General features: G+C 44.7%; 1 protein-coding gene across 2 annotated transcripts in view; it reads right to left on the reverse strand.

The window, feature by feature from the left end:
• DDI2 (DNA damage inducible 1 homolog 2) overlaps positions 1-3230 on the reverse strand; it is a 42194-nt gene extending 38964 nt beyond the window's left edge. The window contains exon 1 of one of the 2 annotated variants that reach the window (XM_043922962.1): positions 2863-3229. In XM_043922962.1, the coding sequence (XP_043778897.1) occupies positions 2863-3000 (138 nt within the window). In that variant the 5' untranslated portion in view covers positions 3001-3229. Of the gene's footprint in view, positions 1-2862 lie in introns of both variants that reach the window. The other variant, XM_043922964.1, reaches the window with a different exon arrangement.
• Positions 3231-9821: the final 6591 nt, after the last annotated feature.

Genomic DNA, 9821 nt, shown 5'->3' on the forward strand with positions numbered 1-9821 from the left:
CTTTTTTTTTGTTAACCACATGCCACCTACATGGGTAAATTATAACAATGTTTCAAAAATGCAAAGATATTAATTGCAAGTGAAGTTAAGTTCCTACAATTGTTTGAAATTTCTCCAGCCAAGTCTGCATCAAAGCATCAAACAGGGCCATGCCTGGCTTCCAAGCCCACACTTGTGTTAAGAGATGGAACATGCCCAGCTTTAATCACATGTACAAAAAGAGATCGTGTCTATTCTAAATTTGTTATCACTGCATTATAACTACTACAATGACTAGAGCTGTTAAAAATTAACACCCTTTCCCATTGTACCCTCATGCACAATCCATGCCAATCTTGAAAAACTGAATTATAAACCAACGATCCTTAATGTGGGTCAGACATTCAAGATAGTTCTTCAAGGATGCAGGAAGAAAATAGAAAATATTAGAATTTTCATTTCTATTTTAGTTTATCCTTCCTTAAATTCTATCCTGGGCCTGTTTATACTGTACCTAAGGTATTACTTCATGTATATAACTGATGTTTACAGCTATTATCCATACATGTAATATACATGAATTCATATTATGCATATACCACTAGTTCATATATATTAGTTATATGTATCACAAAGATGAATATTTCAAAACATTTTACTTAGAAGGATACGTAAGCAAAAAAGTTTGCAGACCAGTGGTCTGAAAACAGAGTGACAGGAAGAAATAGTCAGGAACAAGAAAAAAAATTCCCTTTAGATACGGGATCAGAAATGGAGGTGAAGGAATGAGAACAGAGAAGGTAAATAAGAACAGTAAAGGTAAAGAGACCAGGAGAACTTTGAGAGGGAGGAGGGGGAGGTGAATAACAGGGGAGGACCCTGGGAGGTAAAGGAGTAGAAGGGAATACCCCAAGTAAGTGAAAATGATGTGTATGTGTATAAAAACTACAATGATGTTTACTATTATGATTTGGTGAAAGGAAATGACTCAAGTGTCTAGGGTGGATCCTGTTCCTGCCTGATGGGCAAGCAACTGAAAGACAACCGACCACCAGACAACCTAAAATAGACACTGTGTTGGGTTACAAAGGAGCCAACAGAAGAAACTTGAAAAACAGGAGTTGTTTACTGGCTGCGTACAGCAGGCTTAACACTAGCTGGAGACCAGGTTTCCATATGCTAATTTGGCTTGGGAAGGAAGTAAATGCCAAAACACTGACAGTGAATAAGAAAGAATTTGGACTTAGCCTAAATGGTCAATTAGTAAGGTATTCCGAACCTGTCACGCTGGCAGGACAGTGCCTGCCTTGACCATACAATTAATTGTCTTTCACTCTGACATTCTCTTCAATTTATTTACATTTTTGGCTACTGCCATCTCAAAAAGTGCAGGAATACAGAAATCACAATCTTTGTCTTCTCCCAAGCCCAACAACAAAATCAATTTACATTTTTAGTCCACTTAACCACCTGGTGATCGTAAGCAGGGTAAAAGAACAGCCAGAGGGAAGAGAACAACTGAAAAAGCCACCTTCAAAAATCTGAGTTGATTTTCCCTCCCCACTTAAACTGTTTTGTAGCTCAGTACCTGAGGGATTCACTGACAGGAACTGGATCCCGAGTTTTTCTGGATGCCTTTCTAGAAGTTCCAAGAAATCCCTTTTACCAATAACTTTGTATATTTTGCCACAATGTCAATTTGAGTGACACACTGTGACCCAAAATAAAGTCTTTCCTGATACTCAGCTTATGCCAACGTTCTAAAGTTCAAAGTGTAAAGGAATCATACTTCGGAACAAAATATTGACACATTTGTTTGCCGTAACACAGGGCAGAACAAGCTGTAATGAGGCAACAGTTTTTGGAACTATTTCATAATTGCAGTAGGAAATCAAGATTTACCTTCTAAGGCCTTGGACAACTTTTATAATTTTATTAATGTTTAGACTATGTCCTTCAAGGTCCACTTATCAAGTCACGATTTATATGTTTTAGTGTGAAGGCCAGGGAGTTATAGTCACCAATTCTGTTTGGTGGCAGACTACACGCATTTTTTGAGACTAAATTACTTTGCTTACTTAAAATGTAAGAGCAGTCGAATTTCTTTCCAGCAGGGTAAGGGAAATGAAACAACCCAATCACACTGAGGCCCATTTTAAAGCAAATATCCTCATAAAGTACTCAGCTTTGAACTCTCCCAGACTCTGAACGGGGATCTAAAAGAAAGGGATCTTGACGCACTACGGGGGAAGAGACCAGAGAAATAGTTCAGGTGAACTAATAATTACTTTAAAAATAATAATTTAACCAGAAACGCATGGGGCAGGGAAAAAGAGAATTTCCAAAGGCTTCAAAACAAGGCGGTGCAAGTCTCAAACTTTTCCTTTCACTTAGAGCGTAAATCTTTATATTTAAAGGTAAATTAAGTTTACTTAGGCAGGAGCCCTCTCCAAAAAAACAGGTGAACATTTACCACAGAGATCTAAACTGGTATTTCTGGTTGGGGAAGCAGGATGTATAAACTCTCGCAAACCTACGGCTTCTTCTTAGGTCCGCGATGACACCCCAAACTCAGGAAATTAGAGAAGGGGCCAAAGAGCCAGAAGGTGGGACGCGCCCCACAGTCCACGCGCCTATCAGGCTGCAGTGGGTGCGTATGCGGTCAGGTTCTCCGCTCCCTCCCCCAGCACCCCACCCCAAGCTCGGGGTGTGTGGGGGCAGCCACCGATTCCAGCTCTCTCCCGGATGCGGGGGTGCGCTGGGAATGGCCATCCTGCTTCCCCTCCACCCCTACAATTCCTCACCAGCAGCAAAGGGAGGGTGTGAGGCCCCAAGGCGGGAGGGCTAGCTCCGCAGAGAGGCCCCGATCGCTGCCCAGCGTACCTGGCTCTCAGCCGCGGGAATGCCGGACTCGAGCTCACACAGAGCGCGGAAGTTGTGCAGCTCAAAGTCGGCGTCGACCTGGAGGGAAAAGGTCACCTCGGAGAGGTCCCTCCGCACACAGTACACGGTGAGCAGCATGGCCCGGGCCCGACCCAGCTCGGCTCGGCCCGGCCTCGGCGCGGAGCGACGGGGCGGCGGCGGCGGCGGGGCCTGGCTGGTGCTGCAGGCTGACGGCGCGGGTTGCTCGCTCGCCCGCCCGCCCGCTCGCTCCTTCCCTCCCTCACACACGCTCAGTGACTCACTCCCTCCCGCCCTCACCAGCAAGCACGGCCGCCACCACCCGCCTGCGACTCCGTCTGCCTGCCTGCCGGCCTGCCTCCCACCGCTGCCGCCAAGCGCGCCGGCCGCCCGGCGCCCCGCCCCGCCGCAACGCGGATGCCGTAAAGCCCGCCTGGCCCGCTCCGCCTTCGCGGCTCAGCGAAGGGGCGGGGCTGGGAAGGGGAGGCGGGAAGCGGGAAAGGGTTGGAGGGGTCTTGGGAGGAGAGAGGGAAGAAGGGTGCGGGGCCCGGAAAAGGATGAGGAGAAAGGAAAAAGTATTCATCACTTGACCTGATAAGTAACGTCTGCGAAGGACTCCAAAATCTCATTTATTCATCCAACAGGCATTTATTGAGTGTCAGTTGGCAAATATCCACGTGGGTACAGAAATGCGTAAAAATAAAAGCCTTTGCCCTTAAGGAACTCTCAAGCTGATAATGGAGACTGACAATGAAGCAGATAGTTCTAAGACATATTTTCCAACGTAGAAATTGAGGCTCAGGGAGCTTGCTTTTCTTCTGATGATGATGATTAGGGTTAAAACCAATTATTACCCTATCTAGTGTATAGGACCCCAGCTCACTGGCCCCTGCCTTCCTCTTCAGCCCTGCCTCCTGAGCCCCATCTACACTCCTTCCTCCCTGTCACACTGTGACTTTAAGTTCCTCCTAGGCTCCCTGCGTTGTGAATAGTTTCCCTTCTCTTCAGGAGGACTGTCTCTTTCGCTGGCAAATCCCAGCACCACTGCAGTAACTTTATTGGGCACAGCTGAGAATCCACTGGATAAAATATGTACTACTTTAATGGCCTATTTAAGGCCACATAACTGATGAGAAATAGAAGCCCAAAACATGAGGATGAGTCAGAATACCAAAACAGAAAGAGGAAGACACAGTGTGTGCAAGATTGGCATCTCCCCATTTACCCCACCACTCCCCTGTCCATGCAGTAGGGACACGCTCTTCTATTATAAAGAAAGGGAAGAGGGATCACGACGGGTATGGATGCAGGTAAGTGTGGGTAGATTTGGGGGCAAGAAAGTAAGCGAAAGACAAGCTGTAGACGGTTCTCCATAAAGGAGGAGGATGGATATCTGTGGAAAATAAAGACAGAAGGTGGAAGAAGTGGGTGGGGTGAAGAAGAGTGGTCCTTATCAGCTACAGAAAGCTTATCAATGACTTAAACAAGTGAAAGTTTATTTTTCTTACAGGATAGGAAGCCTGGAGTTCAGTTCAGTACAGTTCAGTCGCTCAGTTGCGTCCGACTCTTTGTGACCTCATGAACTGCAGCATGCCAGGCCTCCCTGTCCATCACCAACTCCTGGAGTTTACTCAAACTCACGTCCATTGAGTCAGTGATGTCATCCAACCATCTCATCCTCTGTCGTCCCCTTCTCCTCCCACCATCAATCTTTCCCAGGATCAGGGTCTTTTCAAATGAGTCAGTTCTTTGCATCAGGCGGCCAAAGTATTGGAGTTTCAGCTTCAGCATCAGTCCTTCCAATGAATATTCAGGATTGATTTCCTTTAGGATTGACTGGTTGGATCTCCTTGCAGTCCAAGGGATTCTCAAGAGTCTTCTCCAACACTACAGTTCAAAAGCATCAATTCTTCGGCACTCAGCTTTCTTTGTAGTCCAACTCTCACATCCATACATGACTACTGCAAAAACCATAGCTTTGACTAGACAGACCTTTGTTGGCAAAGTAATGTCTCTGCTTTTTAATATGCTGTCCAGGTTGGTCATAACTTTTCTTCCAAAGAGCAAGTGTCTTTTAATTTCATGGCTGCAGTCACCATCTGCAGTGACTTTGGACCCAAAAAGATAAAGTCTGTCACTGTTTCCATTGTTTCCCCAGCTATTTGCCATGAAGTGATGGGACCAGATGCCACGATCTTCGTTTTCTGAATGTTGAGTGTTAAGCCAACTTTTTTACTTTCATCAAAAGGCTCTTTAGTTCTTCTTCACTTTCTGCCATAAAGGTGGTATCATCTGCATATCTGAGGTTATTGATATTTCTCCCAGCAATCTTGATTCCAGCTTGTGCTTCATCCAGCCCAGTGTTTCTCATAATGTACTCTGCATATAAGTTAAATAAGCAGGGTGATGATATACAGCTTTAACGTACTCCTTTCCTGATTTGGAACCAGTCTGTTGTTCCATGTCCAGTTCTAACTGTTGCTTCCTGACCTGCATACAGGTTTCTCAAGAGGCAGGTCAGGTGGTCTGGTATTCCCATCTCTTGAAGAATTTTCCACAGTTTATTGTGATCCACACAGTCAAAGGCTTTGGCATAGTCAATAAAGCAGAAGTAGATGTTTTTTCTGGAAGTCTCTTGCTTTTTCGATGATCCAACGGATGTTCGCAATTTAATCTCTGGTTCCTCTGCCTTTTCTAAATCCAGCTTGAACATCTGGAAGTTCATGGTTCAAACTGCTGAAGCCTGGCTTGGAGAATTTTGAGCATTACTTTGCTAGTGTGTGAGATGAGTGCAATTGTGCGGTAGTTTGAGCATTCTTTGGCATTGCCTTCCTTTGGGATTGAAATGAAAACTGACCTATTCCAGGAAGTCCTGTAGCCACTGCTGAGTTTTCCAAATTTGCTGGCATATTGAGTGCAGCACTTTCATAGCATCATCTTTTAGGATTTGAAATAGCTCCACTGGAATTCCATCACCTCCACTAGCTTTGTTCATAGTGATGCTTCCTAAGGCCCACTTGACTCCACATTCCAGGATGTCTGGCTCTAGGTGAGTGATCACACCATCGTGATTATCTGAGCCGCAAAGATCTTTTTTGTATAATTCTTCTATGTATTCTTGCCACCTCTTCTTAATATCTTCTGATTCTTTTAGGTCCATACTATTTCTGTCCTTTATTGTGCCCATCTTTACATGAAATGTTCCCTTGGTATGTCTAATTTTCTTGAAGAGATCTCTAGTCTTTCCCATTCTATTGTTTTCCTCTATTTCTTTGCACTGACCCCTGAGGAAGGCTTTCTTATCTCTCCTTGCTTTTCTTTGGAACTCTGCATTCAAATGGGAATATCTTTTCTTTTCTCCTTTGCCTTTTGCTTCTCTTATTTTCATAGCTATGTGTAAGGCCTCCTCAGACAACCATTTTGCCTTTTTGCATTTCCTTTTCTTGGGGATGGTCTTGATCCCTGCCTCCATCCCTGCCTTGATCCCTGCCCCGTACAATGTCACGAACTTCCATCCATAGTTCTTCAGGCACTCTATCAGATCTAATCCCTTGAATCTATTTTTCACTTCCACTGTTTAATCATAAGGGATTTATTTGGGTTATACCTGAATGGTCTAGTGGTTTTCCTTACTTTCTTCAATTTAAGTCTGAATTTGGCAATAAGGAGTTCATTAACAGAGCCACAGTCAGCTCCCGGTCTTGTTTTTGCTGACTGCATGGAGCTTCTCCATCTTTGGCTGCAAAGAATATAATCAATCTGATTTCAGTATTGACTATCTGGTGATGTCATGTGTAGAGTCTTCTCTTATGTTGTTGGAAGAGGGTGTTTGCTATGACCAGTGCATTCTCTTGGCAAAACTCTATTAGCCTTTGCCCTGCTTCATTCTGTACTGCAAGACCAAATTTGCCTGTCACTCCAGGTATCTCTTGACTTCCTACTTTTGCATTCCAGTCCGCTATAATGAAGAGGACATCTTTTTTGTGTGTTAATTCTAGAAGGTCTTGTAGGTCTTCATAGAACCATTCAGCTTCAGCTTCTTCAGCATTACTGGTCGGGGCATAGACTTGGATTACTGTGGTATTGAATGGTTTACCTTGGAAATGAACAGAGATCATTCTGTTGTTTTTGAGATTGCATCCAAGTACTGAATTTTGGACTCTTCTGTTGACTATGATGGCTACTCCGTTTCTTCTAAGGGATTCTTGATCACAGTAGTAGATATAGTGGTTTTCTGAGTTAAATTCACCCATTTCAGTCAATTTTAGTTCGCTGATTCCTAAAATGTCAGTGTTCACTCTTGTCATCTCCTGTTTGACCACTTCCAATTTGCCTTGATTCATGGACCTAACATTCCAGGGTCCTATGTAGTACTGCTCTTTACAGCATCGGACTTTACTTCCATCACCAGTCACATCCATAACTGGCTGTTGTTTTTGCTTTGGCTCTGTCTCTTCATTCTTCTTGGAGTTATTTCTCCCCTGATCTCCAGTAGCATATTGGGCACTTACCGACCTGGGGAGTACAAGGGCCAGTATGTATGCAGATTTTTTGCCTTTCCTTGAGGGTCATGTTATGGCTCACTGCCTCTACTCCATGCATTTTTTTCTTGTTCAAGCAAGGGCTTGTCCAGAAGTACCCCCTGCAGGTTTTTGCTTACATCTGGTTGGAACTGTGTCACACAGATGCAGGAAAAGGCCAGGAAAATTGAGTGTCTCTGGCCAATTGCTCTGACTCAGGGTACTTCCTTGTGGTGCTTGCTCTGCTCAGCCAAGATGGATTCCAGCAAGGAGGATTCTGGGAGTTTGATAGGACATGTGGTGTCTCCTTTTGACCTTTCCTGAGTTCTTCCAGTTGGTGGTGCCTCGTTAGTTCTGTGTTCCTTACCCCATGGACTGTAAGCTGCCAAGTACCTCTGTTCATGGGGATTCTCCAGGTAGGAATACTAGGGTGGGTTGCCACGCCCTCCTCCAGGGGCTCTTCCCAGCCCAGGGATCAAACCCAGGTCTCCCACACTGCAGACAGATTCTTTACCATTTGAGCCACCAGGAAAGGCTCCTTACTAGGATCTCCTGTTATAAAACAACTCATGCAAATTATTACTACGGTGCCTGGCTAGGGTGGGTGGTTTCAGTCCAGTGTTCCCTGTAACATCTCTACCCCCTCCAAGTGTAAACAGTATCCTGATTTTTAACAACACAGTTTTAGTTTGCTTGTTTTTCTACCACAAGTAAGTGGACTCACATAGCATGTAGCCTTGTGTGTGCCTTTCACTCCACATTAAGTGGGTTTTGTTCACATCATTGCATGTAATTATAGCTTGTACATTCTCATTGCTGTATAACATTTTGTTTGGGGCATATACCACAATTTATCCATTCTGTGACTGATGGGCATTTGAATGGATACATTTTCCCCTGAACCATTTTGTTTTTCAGAATTTGCAACCAAAAGAATCCTAACCAATATAAGCCCACAGCTTTTCACCAATTAGTTCCTTTCCCTCTTGGGCCTCACCCCTTTTGGACTCTGCTCAGTTGCCCCCTGGAATCTGACTCCTCCCACTTCTCTCACTCCACTCTATGAGATAGACTTTGCACCTCTGCTACTTGTGACTGAAAATAGCTTCAGACATCTCTGGTTCTTAATTCTAAGTTAGGATGGGTGGTGTGAACAAGGGCTAGACAAGCAGGGCTACCAAGAAGTCCCATGATCATTGCTGTGAGTCAAGAACCTTGCAAATGATTGCTGGCATTTACCAAATGCTCACTTTGTGCCAGACACTCATCTAAGCGTGCTATGTGGGTTGAGTCATTTCAGTTCAGTTCCGTCGCTCAGTCGTGTCCGACTCTTTGCAACCCCCATGAATCGCAGCACGCCAGGCGATCCATCACCAACTCCCGGAGTTTACTCAAACTCATGTCCATCAAGTCGGTGATGCCATCCATCCATCTCATCCTATGTCATCCTCTTCTCCTCCTGCCCCCAATCCCTCCCAGCATCAGGGTCTTTTCCAATGAGTCAATTCTTCACATGAGGTGGCCAAAGGATTGGAGTTTCAGCTTCAGCATCAGTCCTTCCAATGAACACCCAGGACTGATCTCCTTTAGGATGGACAGGTTGGATCTCCTTGCAGTCCAAGGAACTCTCAAGAGTCTTCTCCAACACCACGGTTCAAAAGCATCAATTCTTCGGCGCTGAGCTTTCTTCACAGTCCAACTCTCACATCCATACATGACCGCTGGAAAAACCATAGCAATGCACTAGTCATTTAATCCTCACAAAAATCTTTTGAGGTATTACCTCCATTTTACAGATGAAGAAACTGAGGCAGAGAGAGGACAGTCACGTGCCCAAGTACACACAAATAGTAAATGGCTGCTCCAGAATCTAAGCCAGGCAATCTGATTTGGGTAATCAGTATATTTTTGAACTGAACTGATGGAGACCATTTTTAAAGTCTTTTAAATTTGTTACAATATTTCTTCTGTTTTATGTTTTGGTTTTTTGGCTATGAGGCATGTGGGAATCTTAGCTCCCTCACCAGGGATCAAACCATACTCACTGCATTGGAAGGCCAAGTCTTAATCACTGGATCACCAGGGAAGGCTGGAATCCACAGTCTTTTTTTTTTTGGAGTCCACAGTCTTAACCATTAGTTTTTACACTGCTGCATGTGAGACCTCTTTTTATCATTGTAAAAGCCCTCAGAGAGAACTTCCCTGGTGGTCCAGTGATTCAGTTCAGTTCAGTCGCTCAGTCATGTCCGAGTCTTTGTGACCCCATGGACTGCAGCATGCCAGGCCTCCCTGTCATCACCAACTCCCGGAGTTTACTCAAACTCATGTCCATTGAGTCGGTGATGCCATCCAACCATCTCATACTCTGTCATCTCTTTCTCCTCCTGCCTTCAGTCTTACCCAGCATCAGGGTCCAGTGAT

Source organism: Cervus elaphus, chromosome 14 (assembly GCF_910594005.1).
Source record: "Cervus elaphus chromosome 14, mCerEla1.1, whole genome shotgun sequence".
In the NCBI taxonomy this organism is placed as follows: domain Eukaryota; kingdom Metazoa; phylum Chordata; class Mammalia; order Artiodactyla; family Cervidae; genus Cervus; species Cervus elaphus.